At 42.9% G+C, this 17,822-nt stretch overlaps 1 protein-coding gene across 1 annotated transcript in view; it reads left to right on the top strand.

Moving 5' to 3' along the window:
- Positions 1-17,822, top strand: part of COLEC12 (collectin subfamily member 12) — a 274,994-nt gene that overhangs the window by 216,863 nt on the left and 40,309 nt on the right. Inside the window, exon 3 of the mRNA XM_066247594.1 lies at positions 10,094-10,216. Coding sequence (XP_066103691.1) covers positions 10,094-10,216 — 123 coding nt within the window. The remainder of the gene's footprint in view (positions 1-10,093; positions 10,217-17,822) is intronic.

Genomic DNA, 17,822 nt, shown 5'->3' with positions numbered 1-17,822 from the left:
GTTTTGTTTGTTCATCTTTTACTTTTTTGTTTCACATTTCACATATGAGTGAAATTATGCAGTGTTTGTCCTTCTCTGCCTGACTTATTTCACTTACCTTCAAAATTCATCTATATTGTCACAGATATTAATATTTTATCATCTTTATGGCTGAAGAATATTCCATTCTGTGTGTGTGACATCTTCTTTATCCTTCATTTGTCGATGCACAAATCATAAGTAGAAGAGATAACAAGTGTTGGTGAGGCTGTGGAGAAAAAGGGACCCTTGTACACTGTTGGTGAGAATGTAAATTGGTACAGCCACTGTGGAAAACAGTATAGAGCCATCCTCAAAAATTAAGAATAGAACTACCATATGATCCAGCAACTCTTCTTCAGGGAATTTATCCAAAGAATATGAAAAGACTAATTCGAAAAGATATATATACACCCCTATGTTTATTGCAGCATTACTTACAGCAGTCAAGATCATGGAAACAACCTAAGTGTGAGTGAGGTTTTAAAAGAAGTCACTTAGGCCCTGGCCGGTTGGCTCAGCAGTGGAGCGTCGGCCTGGCGTGCGGGGGACCCGGGTTCGATTCCCAGCCAGGGCACATAGGAGAAGCGCCCATTTGCTTCTCCCCCCCCCTTCCTTCCTCTCTGTCTCTCTCTTCCCCTCCCACAGCCAAGGCTCCATTGAAGCAAAAGATGGCTTGGGCGCTGGGGATGGCTCCTTGGCCACTGCCCCGGGCGCTAGAGTGGCTCTAGTCGCGGCAGAGCAACGCCCCGGAGGGGCAGAGCATCGCCCCCTGGTGGGCAGAGTGTCGCCCCTGGTGGGCGTGCCGGGTGGATCCCGGTCGGGCGCATGCGGGAGTCTGTCTGACTGTCTCTCCCCGTTTCCAGCTTCAGAAAAATACAAAAAAAATAAAAAGAAGTCACTTAGTAGAGGGAGACAGTACTGCGGGAGAAGGAGGGCAAATCTCAAGACCTGGAGACAGTTGAGCAGAGCTTTTGGTGAGTGCAGTGGGCCCTCTGCCCAGGGACTCGGTGCTCTTTCCCACATTCCTTCAAGCTTCTGCTCAAATGTTACTGTGCAAGGCCACCTCTGATCACCCTATTTAAAATGCCATCAGTCTCTCCCACATGTATTTTGCCCATTCCTTGCTTTCCTTTTCTCCATAGCATGTATCACCATCTAATATAGGGAAATATCCTCCCACTGAAATTTTGTCTGTTTTGTTCATCATTATACCCAGTGCCTAGTCATAGTAGGTACTCCATACTTACTTCTTGCATAAATGAATAAATGGGATGTAACAAGAAAGATGCTTAGTGAAGTGTGAAGTGGTTTGAGCATCTAAATAACTCAAGTGAAAAATCCAGAAACCCAAGTCTTCAAGCCAGGATGGCCCATGTGTGAGTGTTGGGCAGATAGAATACATTATGCTCACTTTTTTAAAGATGGCATTGCCCACATGGAAGCCCATCACCAGGTGATAATGTTGGTTGCCCTTCTTGCTTGGGATGGGTATGATTATGTTAATGTGTGTTGGGAGAGGGCTTTCGCGCTAAAAGGTTTTAAAAGGAAGAGAGATCACATTGTTCTGGGGAAGAGTGATTACGTTCTAGGGAGAGCAGAGAGGAGAGCAGATAAAGGCCACGTGGAGGAGAGGAGAAGCAGCCAAGATGGCGGAGTGCTGAAGGAGAACCAGTTTTTGCAGAGTTAGTGCAAAGAGAAGGAGATGGGGAACAGAGGTGAATAAGGCTGGTGAGCTAGAAACCTTTGATTCTAGGAAACTTGGATAAATCAGTAGCTTTGTGAGCACTGAATGAGTGGGTTTTGGAGCCCAGTGTGTGTTTTTATTTGCCCACCAGGTGCAAGCTAGGATAAAGGTAATGGCCCACCAGTTCTTGGCTCCGTTGTTTCATTACCATCTGTCCGAATCTAATGCGAACCTGCATGGGCCAGGCGGCTGTGATGGTGGCCTCGGCTACTGGCTTTACAGTGAGTGAGGTGGGTAATAGAGTTCACTGGGCTACAGTTTCATCACTGGGAAGATGGATGTTGGCTGAGATGACAGTTGATACCCCTCTTGGTCCTAAGGTTCTAAGAACCTGCATGGTCAGAGATGCTAGCTGGTGACCATTTCAGAATCTACTGTGAGCCACCAAGAGCTTTTACTATGGCAATGGAGAATTACTGTGGATTTCCAAACTATGGGTCAAGCTGACAGTTGTAAGAAGAATTGGCTTTGTCAATGTACTACATGGAGTATTTTACTAAAGGCGAGGGAGTTAAAGGGGTAGAGATAAAATTAGTTTTTTATCACCATTTAATCCTCCTTTCAATTTCTTTCCATTACTCATCTCCCAACTTCCATTACCCACCTCCTGTAGGCTGGAACCACCAGCAGTTGTTTGGGTTCGTCGATGAATGAACCATTAGAGACTGGCTTTTGAAGCTCCTATTTCAGTGCACTAGAACTTCAGAAGAAAACTTAATAGGGACAACCAACTGATTTTGGTTTCAAGCTTCCAATAAGGAAGGCCCTGCATGTTCCATAGTTGCCTTTAAATTATATAGCTACCTTCTTTTCCCAGCCTACCCCATTCCAAAAATTCCATCACCATTGGGGGATGATTTCCCTGAGGGGCCCAGAGGTCTTACCAGCCAAACCTCCATGCTCGTCCTGACCTCTCAGAGAACGAGCATTTATTTAGGTTGAAACTCACCTGCTGCTCAAGTAGGTCACGATAGAATAGTAAGAAAGAAATTATAGCCTATAGTAATCGTTCGCTTTCTGGGATTGAATTTTACTGTTCTTTTCTGTCCAACATTTGAAAGAATGTTTCTGCAGTCCTTTATTTTGACAGAACACTCCTTTAAGTCTAACCTGTCAGCCTTCTATGGTTTATCTTGTTAGGCATCCTTAATCTGGCTTTGTTTTGCTTCCCACTTCTGCAAATCAGTACGCTTGGAGAAGCAGTGGGTGATAAATCTGGTTCCAGCTCCCAGTTTAGCCGCTCTCTGGCTTAATTACACAACCTCTGACCCTCACTTTCTTAAAAATCTATAAAATTATGGGTAGTTTCTACTCTGCAGGATTATCAGAGCAATTGTAAGTAACCAGGAGGAGAACTTGGCACACCCAGGTCCCAATAACAGCAGCCCTCCTCAGCAGTTTCTCTCTGCATTTGCAGCAAGAAGAAACTCTCCCCACTAACTAAATGTCTAGTGGCCTACCTCCAAAAACCTGCACAGTACAGGTGGCATGCCCAATTATACAGTGGACTCTGATGGCCCGAGCTGGAACTGAAGGTTTCTGAGTCCCTTTAATTAAAAGATTCAGTGACTATCATAGAAGGAAATTGTTTGGCAGTGCCAGATAATGAAGTGGTCAGGGTTACTGAAATGTTATCATCGGGCTTGTTGACAGCTCCCTCTGTGCCCATAAAATGAAATGAATAGAAAGAGAGCCAAGAGGAAGGGGCCAGCGAGGGGAGACAAATGTGAGGTGTGATGGTTCAGCTCCCCAGTGAACGAGATTCCTTTCCTCAGAATTGAAAGCATTTGTATACAGCCCATATAATAAAGGACTCATTATGATAAAAACCACAAAGAGAAAGGAATGGCGTTCAGAGACAGTATATGTACTGGCAGGCACCATTCATTCTGAGTGGCATCATTATATCTGGCTTTTGCCTACAACAATTCCTTTTCAGTAGGCAAGGTATGAAATATACATTTTTAAACAAATAATACACACTCTTTTTTTTTTTTACATTAAAACCAAACCAGAAATGACTGCCATAAATATATATGAAATTCTTTAATGAAAAAAACTATACCCTTAGTAAATGTGGACCATATTAATATAAGCACAGAATGAATGCTGAAGATTTCAAACTCATAAAACTCTTCTGCATAATCTTTGCGGTTTAAGTACATTACATATTTCTGAATACAGATGCTGTGAGGCTTCGTTCCTTTTTCACAGAAAGTTATTTCATTACCAATTCTTGTCCTGCTTTCTATTTTATGATTCTCTACATTGTTTGGGAAACTTGACCTAATAAGGTGTTCGGGGCTGGGATTTGTATTTGGGGAACTAAATTGCTCATTAATAAAAAAAAAATTTTTTTTAACTAACTAAATCCATATCCCATCATTTAGTAAATTACCTTTATAATAAGGAAAAACTTAAAGTGTTTTGTATATTTAACTTTTATTCTAGTGCTCTTGCCTAACATCCAAATAACCAACCAGGATGTTAACTCTTACTGTTTTTGTTGCTTTTTGTGGGCATTCTAATTATAGGAATTTATTTGAATCACCAGCTTTACTGTTAGAGCCCAACCATTCTCATGGACTTATGGTAATATATACCACCAGGCAGTAGATTAATAACTATAAAAAAACCACATGAAAAGTTCATTCAAATCTCGGATCAAAACCTGTGGTTTTCTGGATTTTATAGTCTACCAGTGTTTCGAGGCTTCTCTTTGGTGACATGGTCTTGACGGCAACACCACTGAGCTCTCGACACTTGTGATCCTGGAGAAAGCCCAGAAGTACCCCACACTCGCCCCCAGTGCCAGCCTTAACCTAATAAGCAGGTGTTTATTATAACAGACAAGCTTTCTTTCAGGGATGTACATAGCAGCAAAGCGTGATAGTGAAGGAAACTCTTTTGTTCTCCTAAAACAAACAAACCAACCCAGACTGGATTGGAACCTGGACCACAGCACTTGGGAGGGCTCCTTATGGAGAACCATAGCAGAAAAGAGTTCTCCTTGCTAAGGAATTCTTCTGGCCATCTGTACTGTCATTCCTGCAGTGATTCAGTCGTTCTCTCCAACCAGCTAACTGCTCCTGCTCGGGGGCCCCACCCAGCCTCCACTCTTCTTAGTTTAAACACAGGGAACTTTGAGTTCAGGCACTGGGGACTGCATTGTCAGCCTATTCCGAACTTCCGTAAAATACTCAAGGAGTTAACCAGAGTGATTTCGGCTTCACTTGGCCCCCGAACATTATTTTGTATAATAAAGACTTGGACACAGAAAAATACATTCAGAGTGTAAGCCAAGAATTAAGTTCAATGGGAGGTAGTTCAAGAGGGATAACCAATGGGGAAGGCAGGGAACCTTCAGGCATGTTCTGTCTGTGGCCTGCTGAATTACAAATGTGCTGTTTGGGCCAGGGTTTTTGATAAACTAGATCTCTTGGTGGTAAGGGGCAAAAACGCTTCACTTCCTGCACTGGAATCTCTTATCCGCAGCATTCTGTAGATCCATTCCCTTGCCCTTCCTCCTCCCCCCCCCCCCCCAGTGGGAACAGAATCCCCAGTCTCTGGAAAGTAATGCTAAGAAAACAAATACTACAAAGGCTGCTAACCGGGGGATATCTCTCTTGAATGTTTTTTGTGACCATCTAGGTTCAAGGAGGAGGGGTCCTCCAGCTACGTGAACCAGCAGGGTCTCTTTGTAGTAGGCATTCCTGTGTCCTCCCAGCGGAGGGCAACAAGAGAAAGATAAAACAGAGTTCTTATGAAAAATAAGATGGGGAGTAGGGAGGAAAAAGCAAGACAGAAAAAGTGTGTTAAGTGGAAAGAGAGGTCAGGTGATGCCATCTGATATTGATTAAATGCTAATATAGTCAGCAGTGAGAAATGCACATTGTGAGGGAGTGACTGTCCTGCAGGATGTGAACAGTGACAATTGTCCGGAAGTGGATATGCACAAATGCCACAGATACAAGCTGTCCAGTGACAAACACAGAGCGGACACACATGGCGGGGACAGGAGGGACAGACCCCTGCATTGGGAGTCAGGACGTGTGGCTTCTCATTCTGCTTTCCCTTACTGGCCTCACTTTCCCCATCAGTAACAATGATGCTTGACCAGATGAACACTAAGCAACCTTCTAGTCCCAGACTTTATTATCTACCGTAATCTCTGCTCCCATCAAATTTTCTGAGGTTCTTCTAATAGAATGTAAGAAACAGCCCTGGAAAGCTGTAAAGAGCTCACCCACCGGGGTCCTAAAATCCCAGAGGAATGAAGCCCTCCCCATTAGCCAGCCTTTCCGCAGGAGCTTGGTCAGCACTCCTGTGGCTATTACCCTTGGTGTTTTACAGTTGCTACCAAAGCGAATTGTTTCTGAACATGAAATGTGGTATATTTGTGGGTCTACCTATACTTCTCCCTCTCCCAATTCCAAAAATATTTTCATGGTAAATGAAAGGGAGGAGTCTTTGTTTCATTTTAAACTGCTGGGTTACAAAGAGCCTAAAGGCTGATGGGTATGTGCGTGCGTGCGTGTGTATGTGTGTGTATGTGTGTGTGTTCATCCTTTAGTGCAGGGTGAACTATTGAATGTTTCTTTGTTTTTGTTGTGTTTTTTTTTTTCTTTTTGGCATTGTCATGAGTTTAGCAGTATTTTAGTGCAGGGTGAGCCTGGATTCCAGTGGGAATGAAAGAGGAAGCTTCTGCTGAGATGAAAGGATCTCACAGTAGGATGGGGGCAGTGAAAATGGAGAGGGGAGAATGGCCAAAGAGAGGCACCATAGCGAAGTGGAGCGATCGTGCCTTTTGGAGTCAGACCTGGGTTTGAATCCTGGCTGCGATGTCTATGGAATGTCGTTTCAGCTCTCGCTCCCACTCCTCCTTGATAGGTTATTCTATGGATCGAAGATGCTGTGTGTAAAGGACCTGGTACAGTGTAGGCAGCAAGTGAACATCAGTAACGTGTAGACGAGGTGATCGTGATGCGGATCTCCCACAGGAAGATTATCAGGGCCTGGTGACTGAGTGAGTTAGAGATTAAGTACGAGAAGACTTCAGGGTGAGTTGAAGCACCTGGGGGATTAGGAAAGGAGTGGTTTTTAGGTTGGATGGAAATAAGGAAGTTGGGTGAAAATTCGAGATCTGATTTGGCAGGGCCAGTACCAAGGTCGGCTTTGGACATGAGAGGCAGTGCTGAGACATCCAGGTGGCAATTAAAAGAGGACTGAAAGGAAAAAGAGGAAAGAAATGGGAAAATTGGGATGCAGAGAAGCTGATTTACCATAGGTCTGTTTGATCAGGGAGTCTGATTTTACCGTTTCACCTTCAAGGAATTGGCTAAGCAAAGGTTGATCCAGCATGATCACCTTCCGAACCATTTCTTTGCATCTCTAAGTGGGTTTCTTCGACCAGGCATCACCTGGATCTTACGCAGAATCTGAGCTCTTGCCTCAGTCCTGCTGAATCAGATCTGCATTTGAACAATGGACTTGTGAGCACTTTATGGTGTGATTGAGAAGTGCTGTTCTAAAGCATGGTCCCCACACTAGCAGTATCAGCAAACTCTGGGAACATGCTGGAAGTCTGGATTCTCAGGTATCCCCTCAGACCTACTGATATAGAAATGCTGCGTTTTATACAAACCCATCACATGAGTGTGATGCACCCCAGAGTTTGAGAATCACTGCTCTGAGTCCTGGGACAGATTGAGCCCCCTCCTGTTGGGTCTCTGGCCCACAACACTGGAGGGATTGGTTAAACCCTGAAAATTAAATTTGAGTCATTGTCTTTTGCTGTCTCTCTCATCATTTTGCATTAAACACAGCTGAGGAACTCTTTTCGCTGGAGCAGGGCACTATGCTTAAAATTACAGGCGCAAGGAGAGAAACTTTGGCTGTGACTTAATCGTCATGACCTACCCATCGAAAGTTATTGAGCACAATTACGGAAGATGAGTCCTTTTATGTGCTGTCGCTCCTGGGGGACGCTGTTAGTAAGACACATAGGGAAACAGGTCAGGGAAGAAGAAATCTCCTGGTGCTTCTTACAATGTGATTTTCACATTAAAATATCCACAGTCTCTGTCTTCTGTGTTTCTACTCAAGCCAATGGAAAGTTCCCTTTATGGGTTAGTTTTTTTGTGTGTTTTTTTTCTGAAGCTGGAAATGGGGAGAGACAGTCAGACAGACTCCCGCATGCGCCTGACCGGGATCCACCCAGCACACCCACCAGGGGCGACACTCTGCCCACCAGGGGGCTATGCTCTGCCCATCCTGGGCATCACTATGTTGCGACCAGAGCCACTCCAGTGCTGAGGCAGAGGCCACAGAGCCATCCCCAGCGCCTGGGCCATCTTTGCTCCAATGGAGCCTCGGCTGCGGGAGGGGAAGAGAGAGACAGAGAGGAAGGAGAGGGGGAGGGGTGGAGAAGCAGATGGGCGCTTCTCCTGTGTGCCCTGGCCAGGAATCGAACCCGGGACTCCTGCATGCCAGGCCGACACTCTACCACTGAACCAACCGGCCAGAGCCATGGGTTAGTTTTTTTAAGTCACTTGAAAAAGTAATAATTTATCATTTTTAGATTAGGATATTTTTCAAAAAGTTGAACTGTGAACAGTCAAATTTACCTCATGAAAATGATCTGGTATTCTAATTATTCCATAATTCTCATTTAAATAATTATGATACATAAATAAGGGTCAATGTCTGTTTTCTATATATATGTAATATATAAAAATGGTTAGGTATTAACATTTTAATCATAAAATTACTTATGTTTCCTGTTATAGGTTATACTACATTTACAGCCAGTGGCATGCTGGTACACCATTTCAGGGGCAGGGGTAGGAAAATAATTTGTAGTGTTTGCCAATTTCCATGGTGTGAATACTCTCTCTAGTACTGATTTCAAGCTACCAACAGTTTAACAGTTTCCAGTAGGAAATAGCTCTAGTGCACCACTAGATGTCAAGGGACAGGTCACAAATTGTTTTTTTGGGGGGAGGGGCATTGGTTGTGTTTGAATTGCTATAAGTTCAATAATGGCTGAAACAAGTAGATTTGGGTATTATAAATCTTATGTAGAGATTTTTATTGAAAATATAATTATAGCCTGATCAAGCAGTGGCACAGCCTGATCAGAGAGTCGGACTGGGAGGTGGAGGACCCAGGTTCGAAACCCCGAGGTCGCCAGCTTGAGCACAGGCTTACTGGCTTGAGTGCAGGGTCGCTGGTTTGAGCATGGGATCATAGACATGACCCCATAGTCAATGGCTTGAGCCCAAGGTCACTGGCTTAAGCCAAGGGGTCACTCGCTCTGCTGTAGCCCCCAGACAAGACACATATGAGAACGCAATCATTGAACAACTAAGGTACTGCAACAGAGAATTAATGCTTCTCATCTCTCTCCCTTCCTATCTGTCTGTCCCTATCTGTCCCTCTCTCTGACTTTCTCTCTGTCCCCTTCAAAGAAAAAAAAAAAGAAAGAAAATATAATTGTAGTTATCAGTGTGGGCCCTGGCCACTGGGCTCAGTGGTAGAGCATGAGCCTGGCGTGTGGATTTCCCTGGTTAGATTCCTGGTCAGGGCACACAGGAGAAGCAACCATCTGCTTCTCCACCCCTCCCCTCTCCCTTCTCTCTCTATCTCTCTTTTCTCCTGCAGCCATGGCTGCATTGGAGCAAGTTAGCCTCCGACCGCTGAAGCTGGCTCCATGGCCTAGCTCCGTCACTGAGCAATGGAACAACAGACTCAGATGTGCAGAGCGCCACCCCCTAGTGGGCATGCTGGGTGGATCCCAGTCAGGGCACATGCAGGAGTCTGTCTCTCTGCCTCCCCACTCTCACTTAAGAAAAAAAGAAAAATTATCAGAGTAGGAGTTAGTTTAAAAACTATACTGTGAGACAAAGTTATGTGTTATTTTCAAGTCATATTAAATACAGTTACGCCTGACCTGTGGTGGCGCAGTGGATAGGGCGTCGACCTGGAAATGCTGAGGTCGCTGGTTCGAAACCCTGGGTTTGCCTGGTCAAGGCACGTATGGGAGTTGATGCTTCCAGCTCCTCCCCCCTTCTCTCTCTCTCCCTCTCTCTCTCCTCTCTAAAAATGAATAAATAAATAAATAAAATTAAATACAGTTACAACAACATGGTAATATTTAAAGTGCTTGTGTTGCTAAAGTGGTATGTTTAATTTTAAAATACCACCCATCCTGTAGTAAGACATATGTGAAAAATTTTTCTTAATCATAATATTCAAACCAAAATGTGAAGGGATACTTCTCTAAGTGATGTTTTGCTCACTATTATTAAAATTTGTCTTCTCTTACAGGTATTCAAGAAGGAACACAATGTACCAAATGTAAAAATAATTGGGCGCTGAAGTTTTCTATCATATTATTGTATGTTTTGTGTGCCTTGCTAACTATCACAGTAGCCATTTTGGGATACAAAGGTAAGCACTCTTTCCTTTTTCCTTCCAAATAGCAAGTTTCCCTTCATCAACATGATAAAAACTCATGTTTGCAGTATGAAGTTGTGCATGAATACAGCTCAGATGCAAAACTAAGCAACTAGCTCCATCTCTGTGTCTTCAACTTCTTACAGCTGCGCGATCTGGATGGCAAAAGTAGCGATTTCTTTGGACTCATTTTAACAATAATAATAATGGCCTCCTCTGAGTTATAAAGACGGTTCCTCTTTGTTGTTTTTTCCTACCTATTTCCAGCTATTCTCTCTTCCTCTGTCTTTTTTCATCTTATCTCTGAGGCCCTGTGGAAATCTGGAGTCAGCACACAGGAAAACTGTACTGAAGAGAAGCCAAACACAAGCTCTCCAAAGATAGGGCTTATTTCACCCAGAGACTGGCCAGCCAATTCCTCTTTTTTCCCTTCAGCACATTTACTGTGGTCACTATTGTTTATACAGCTCCATAAAAATATTGCCCTGTAGAAATTAAACACAGAGACAGCACCACCACCTCAATTATACTTTGTGGGGCATTAGACAGTCTTTCAATGTGTCTGATTTAAGGTCAGCAGAAGATTTTTGCCTGAATCCTTCACAGTTGCAGACAAAGTGTGTTCCCCGCTCCTCAACCTCCATTTCCCTTCGAAACACCACAGGTAGAAGGTGTCAAGCTGCAGAGTCATGAACTACAGAAACCCTTCTATAGAAAACAGCCATGGAAACCTTCCAGTCCAAGACGGATGTGTCATCTGGTTTCAGCAAGAGGCAGACATGGGGGTCTGCTGATCTTCAAAACTTTCACTCAGCCACCATCTCAGCTGCCTTCCCTCAGAAGTGACAGATTAACAGCGGAGAATCTCTCCTCATTTCCTGGGCCTGAAGACTTGGCCTGGGAAGAGAAAGATTCAATGCAAATTCCCTCCACTTGTAACTCCGCCCCCCTCTTTCCCAGTGTTCAGTGGTTTCCTGAGGAAACAGAGTGTATCGGAGTGAGAATAAGTTTGGGGGCCAGATGGTCCTAGACAGAGGCAGATTTAACAGTGGGCGCACCGGGCGCACGCTTTGGGCCCCAACTTCTGAAGGGCCCCAGAAACCCCAACTTTATACATTTTTCTAATGACACCAACTCTGGTTTCATATGTGCAATTTTAACATTAATAGTACATAATATTTTTTATTTATTTAAAAATATAGTTAACATGTATTTTTGTTTTCCGTCTCTCTCTTTTTTTTTAAGGGCCCAATATTTTCTTTTCTTCTGCACTTGGGGCCTCAGTCAACCTTAATCCCCCTCTGGTCCTAAATCAATTATTGATCCTGCCATTTGTAGTACCATTGTATATATAAGGTCTACCGGAAAATTCTGTCCGTTTTTGAAGTAAAATACAAATTTTTCTTACCGTCAATAAACTTTATTAAGTAATATAATTGCCATTATTATTAATGATTTCTTGCCAGCGTGAGGGCAATTTGTATATCCCATTTTTGAAAAATGTTTTATCTTTTGATGCGAAAAATTGAACCAGTGCTTGTTTGATATCTTTTTCATTTTTGCATTTTTTGCCCTTCAAAAAATTTTGTAAGGACAAAAACAAGTGATAGTCGGTATTATTCCTTCACCAAACACTTTCAATAAATTTCTACATGCTTCTGTAGCATTTCTTCCTTGTTGAAATTCGTAAAAATTACAGTGGCCTAAATGAACTTTATCAGTAGCCATGGTACACTATGGCTTCACACATAAGACTAACGTGAATCAACTTTGTTTTAGTTAATTTGCTACATCAGTATGTATACATTAAGTGATAAAAATAGAGAGGCACACATGCGCCAAATTAACATGTGCTTACGTGTCGAAACTTGTTGTGATAGATACGGACAGAACTTTCCGGTAGACCTTATATTAAGTGCTTACTGATGTGTCGACATCAGGCTAAGTCTTCTGCAGGGCTGTGTGACCTGGAGGTGAATCATAACCACTTAGAGTTTTATTTCCTTTCTGTAAAATGGCAATTATGATGCCACTTTTTAAGGTGATTGAGATGAACAAAGATGATGTAATTAAACCACCAGTCCTATATTTCGTCCCAGTAGATAAGTGACTATATTTCTCCCTCTCTCCGTCCCTCCCTTCCTTCCTACTGCATTTAGACAGCTATAGCCATTAGCATGGTAAAATATGTTAAAAATACTCAGTATAGTCCCGCTAGTTAGGCCCCACCTCTTAGGACATACACATGCAAAAGTTATGTGCTTCTGGTAGTGTGTTGACTGATGAATTGCGCAATGGAAATTTGGACTATTACTAGGTCATTGACTCCATTTGTGATGAGTTCATCTAACCTAGGATTAACAAAGTGATTAAGATAGGCTATTAATCAGCACAAGGGCTGGACGGAGGTGGGGGAGGGAGTCTGTAGGGGGCAGGGACAGAGGGTTTGTATGTCCTGAGTAATTCAGACTCGCCTCCTTTACAAAGCTAGTTAGGTCATTACTCACTTCTCCTTCATTTTTCCTTAAAAAAAAAAAATTAGATAAAGGAAAACTTGGAATCAAATAGCTATTTAATAAATATCTTTAGGGCTCAGTACTGTATGATATCATAAAACAGTTACTACTAAAAAAGAGACCAGAAAGGTTTGAAGAGCATACCCACCACCACAAGTTATTTTGTAATTTTTATTTTTGCAAGAAAGTAAGGTTTAGGATCTCTATGCCTTCAGAATTATTCAGAAAGATCCAGAAGAGAAGGTTTTCTTCTTATTATTATTATTCTTTTTCATTTGTTCGTTTATCTTTAAAGCACAGATACGTTCTCCGTTAGATGTGGGAAAGCCCTGCTCGGCTCTGGCCTGCTCTGTGTGTGCTGGTCCATCTGCCTGGAAAACCTTTTCTCTGCTCTCCATCTAAATGACTCCTTTCCCTTCCCGTCTCCTCTGTCCTGCAGGAACCGCCGAGGTCTGAGTTAGGTACCCTCCTGTTTGTTCCCACTGCACCTTCTGTTTACTTCTAGCCCCTGTCACACTGTATCACTGTGGCCAGTGGGCTTGTCGCCATACCCCCAAACTGTAAGTTCCATGAAGACGAGACTTTTATTTGGTTTATCTCGCACTAGCACCGGGCCTCACGGTACTTAATTGGTAGCCAATAAAGTTTACTGGGTGAATTAATGAGAAGATGGGTGGGTGGATGAAGTATGGATTAGGACTGACTTCTGTCAAGGCAATCAGTCAATGCCCAGGGACCTCTAAGCCAGTCTGCTCATTAGCGAATTGCAGCAACTTAAAGCCCTCCCTAGAAACCGATAGTCCTGTCTGTCAGTTTAGCCTGTTCTAGAGAGTGTGATCTGACCAGGACAAAGGGGAGAAGAGATGGATTGAGGGAGCAAGACAGGTGGAGGCAAGATGACCGTCTTGCCTGTCCATTCCCTCCTTCAAGGCGCCCATCCCTCAGGCCTCTACTGACGAAAATAAGATAATACAACATACAATTTGGATTTCCAAACACAGCTTTAACGAGCCGAAACGTTGATATTTTCCAGATGTGTTTTCTCTTGTACAGTGAGCCCTCTTCTTGTCAGTAAGGTGCTGGTGGCTCCACACTGTAAGAGGCAGAGAAAGAGGGCCCAGCTTCCCTTTCACACATTCCCCTTTGAAGTCTAGAGAAATGCCATTAACAAGAAAAAAAAAATATTCCATGAAAGAAGCTATTTCTATGAAGGAGAATTTGAAAGGAAATAAAATACAAACTTTTTATTTATCTCAGTTAGCAAAGGCAACTTGCTGTGTTTTCCTCCAAACATTCTTGACTTCTGTTACGTTATTTACACAGTTCCCAGTTAGGATGTCACTTAAGTTCCTTCTAGAGAATCTGCTGAGTCACCCACAGAGGGCTGCACAGTGAGTAACTAACAGGCTCTCCAGCTGCTTTACAGAAAGCCTGTTCTCAGACAGGCATGGCTTGGTGCGTCCTCTGCCCTGCGCTTTTTATCATCCGTCAATGGAGCTTCCATGGCAGATGCCAGCTCTTAAGTTTAGTAGGTCATGTTTCCTCCAGAACATTCCCTGAGTAGGAAAAGCCTACTTAGTTGTCCTGCCCAGAAAGCATCTAGCCTAAGGTAACCAGGATAGAGAGGACAAACAGAAGTCTGAGTCCTTCACGGTAAGGATCTCCCTTAACTCAGCATTTATAGTCACAGAACATTGACCTTGCTGCTAAGCTCTGTCACAATGGCAATGACAAACCAGAATTTTGTTTTGTTTTGTTTTGTTTTTATTGACAGAGACAGAGAGTCAGAGAGAGGGACAAACAGGGACAGACAGACAAAAAGGGAGAGTGATGAGAAGCATCAATTCTTTGTTGCAGCACCTTAGTTGTTCATTGATTGCTTCTCATATGTGCCTTGACTAGGGGGTGGGAGGAGGGCTACAGCAGAGCAAGTGACCCCTTGATCAAGCCAGTGACCTTGGGCTCAAGCCAGCATCCCTGAGCTTCAAGCCAGCGACCCTTGGGCTCAAGCTAGCGACTATTGGGTCATGTCTATGATTCCACACTCAAGCTGGTGAGCATGCCATGCTCAAGTCGGATGAGCCCGCACTCAAGTCGACAACCTCAGAGTTTCGAACCCGTGTCCTCCGCATCCTGGTCTGACATTCTATCCACTGCACCACTACCTGGTCAGGCAACAAAGCAGACTTTCAAAATGTGCATCAGGTCACACTATATAGCTGCTGCGAGAGTCTACGATAACACCTACAGCCAGGTCTTCTGTATTTTTGTAGTGAAATCTGAAACAATGTTCAAAGTAGAAATGTCTTTATTGCATTCTAGGGGAACATAGTTGGTATCACTGGGCAGTCCCAGGCATCAGGGCTGTTTATACCACAGTCAGTCTGGTATACACATTCATGAGCACCAGGCAGGAAATCTGTGCTCTGCTCTTGTTTCCTGTCCTGCAAGACTGGGCCATGCGCTTGTGTTCTCAATGTCTAGCATGATGTCATATACGTGGTAGATACTTAGTAAAAACATCTGAGGATTATGACTGAAGAGAAGACGGATAAGACATAATCCTTCCTCTGAAGGGCTTTTTATTGGAGAAAAAAACTGTTAAGAAAAAGAAATACTAAATGAGAGAAGCAATGTGGACATATAGCGAAAGCATGGATTGTGAAGTTAGATCTGGCGACTTAGTCACTTAAAAGCTGTGTGACTCTAGGCAAGTTACTGAACATCTCTGAGCCTCAGTGTCTCCATCTGTAGAATAGGAGTTGTAAGGATTAACTCTAGAGGTCGTGTAGTGCATCTTGCAAAGAGTAGGCACTCAGTATAATAGAGGCTGCCATTATTGTCAGTCAGATAAAAGTCCAGTTGGGGTGGTATGGAATCAGATGGCCAGGAAGGGCTCGGCACAGTGGGGTGCTGAGATTTGGAGTAGACCTTAAAAGTTGGGTGAGGTGGTTAGTGGCCCAGGCCAAGGGATGATACCCAAGTCCTTTTATAGGAAATGTACTATTGTCAGATTATCTTAGAGAATTAGGCTTTGGGTGCTTGAAGAGGGAAAGCTTTTCAGGTATAACAGCTGAGGCACTGATATTCTGAAGAAAAATTCTCTTGTCAAGAAACAATCTCCAGTAAAGGGAAGCCCATGAAAAATCAAGCTAGCAACCCTTCTGGGTTTCATGTTTGTTTTCCTCCTCTGAGAACAATCTACAAACTGAGGCACAGCCATAGACTGGAAGCTCCTGTGGCAAGAATGGATGACCCAGCCATTCTTAGAATTTGGGCTGGTAAGTTAAGAGTAAACACGACAATGCTGTGTGCTATTACAGCAAGAGTTGGTTCTCAGTTTCCATCGGCAGAGTATTTTTATGCAGAAGCAAGCTGCCAGCTTTGTAACTCTAAAGTTTGTAGCTTCATACCCAGCCTTTATACCCAGCCTATTTTTAAACACAGACACATGCCCCAGAGCGTGGAACCAGTTCACTAGCACTCGTGGGCAAGGCGGATCATTTCCTTGCTGCACAGATGAGAAAAGTAACAGGTTTCTTTTTTGTAATGAATGGATTTATTCCTTTTATTCTATGGAAATCTGAATTATCTGTCTATAACACTTCTGTGTTTTGTTTTGTTTTTTTCATTAATTTTAATGGGGTGACATTGACAAATCAGGGTACATATGTTCAGAGAAAACATCTCCAGGTTATTTTGACATTTGATTATGCTGCATTCCCATCACCCCACTTCTGTGTTTTTTTAAAAACTAAAATGGAAAAAAAATTGGAGAGGATAGAAAATGACTGGCTGTCAGCATAGTTAGAGGTTTCTTTGGCTTCTAGGGAAAGAAAAAGGCAAGTCTTAAGAGCTTATGTGTGGTTTGAGGACAGATGGAAGCATATGTTTTGATTTGAGGATCAAAACTGAGCCTAAACTTATAAATATTCCCTATTTTATTTTTTTAAAGTTTGGCTCTGCTAAAATGAAGATGAAACATTTTTTTCTTCAGAGTTTTCAAGGACTAGGAGTATACGTGTCCATCAAACAATAAGGCGAAGATGATCACAACTATGCCTCTGTAGTTAATTTAAAAAAAAATTAACAATTATTCAACTAGAAGACATTCTCATTGCCAGTGAGGTTTCTCCGGGCTTGGCTGGTTTGCACGTTTGTTTGCATGACCTCAGGCTCAGACCTCCGCAGTCAGCAGGCAATCTCATTTATTTAAATAAATGGCATAAGTAAGTATGTGTTGAACACCTAGTAGTACCACACATTGAGCTAAGAGCTGGAGATAAAATGGAATACAAAGTTTCCTGCCTTAAAGGATCTTACAGTAGGCGAGCCATGGCAACACAGTGAAGCAAGTTCTGTAATAGAGAAGAGACTGCTTACCAAGAGAATTCTCCAAGATGCATTTCAGCAGAATTCCCACAGGAAGTGAAGAGCAAGTAGGTCTTAGCTCGGTTGAAGAGGCCAGGGAAGAACTTTCTAGATGAAAAGAAGAACACGTGGCAAGGCTAGGATGAGAAAGAGCATTTTGGTGCAATGCACACAATTCATTGTGGCCTAACTGTAAACCTAAAGGAGAGTATGACAGGCTTCTCTAGGGAAGGTGCCGGGAGCCAGGAAGCCGGTTCATTTCAGGTCATTCAGACACAAGGGGCCATACTTCTACTTCCTGATAGAAAATAGGAGAAATTTCTCACATAATCATGTGTGGGTAGAACACTTGATGAATAAAATGACCTGGGTCCACTGGCTCACAATTAATATACAAAGTCCTGCTTAAAAAAATAATAAATTGTTATTTTAAAAAGCTGTTGATGGCAAGGACAGTCAGACTTTATCCCAAGTTGCTAGAAGTTGGATCTCACAGGAGTTACTTTTAGAGAAATGCAATCATCTTAGACATTTTAGAAAGATAAACTTGTATTCATAAGCACAGAGAATTATTGCCAGAAGCTTTTAACATTGCATCACTGACTTTCCCTAACATGAGTAATAGGACAATGCTTTTTAAAAAGTCTTCTTCGTACATTAAGGCATCTAATTGGGAATTGATAAACTAGATTTACTTGTCACCAAGGAGAAGC

Source organism: Saccopteryx bilineata, chromosome 11 (genome assembly GCF_036850765.1).
Source record: "Saccopteryx bilineata isolate mSacBil1 chromosome 11, mSacBil1_pri_phased_curated, whole genome shotgun sequence".
NCBI classification, from domain to species: Eukaryota; Metazoa; Chordata; class Mammalia; order Chiroptera; family Emballonuridae; genus Saccopteryx; species Saccopteryx bilineata.
This window is presented reverse-complemented; position numbering and strand designations above follow the sequence as displayed.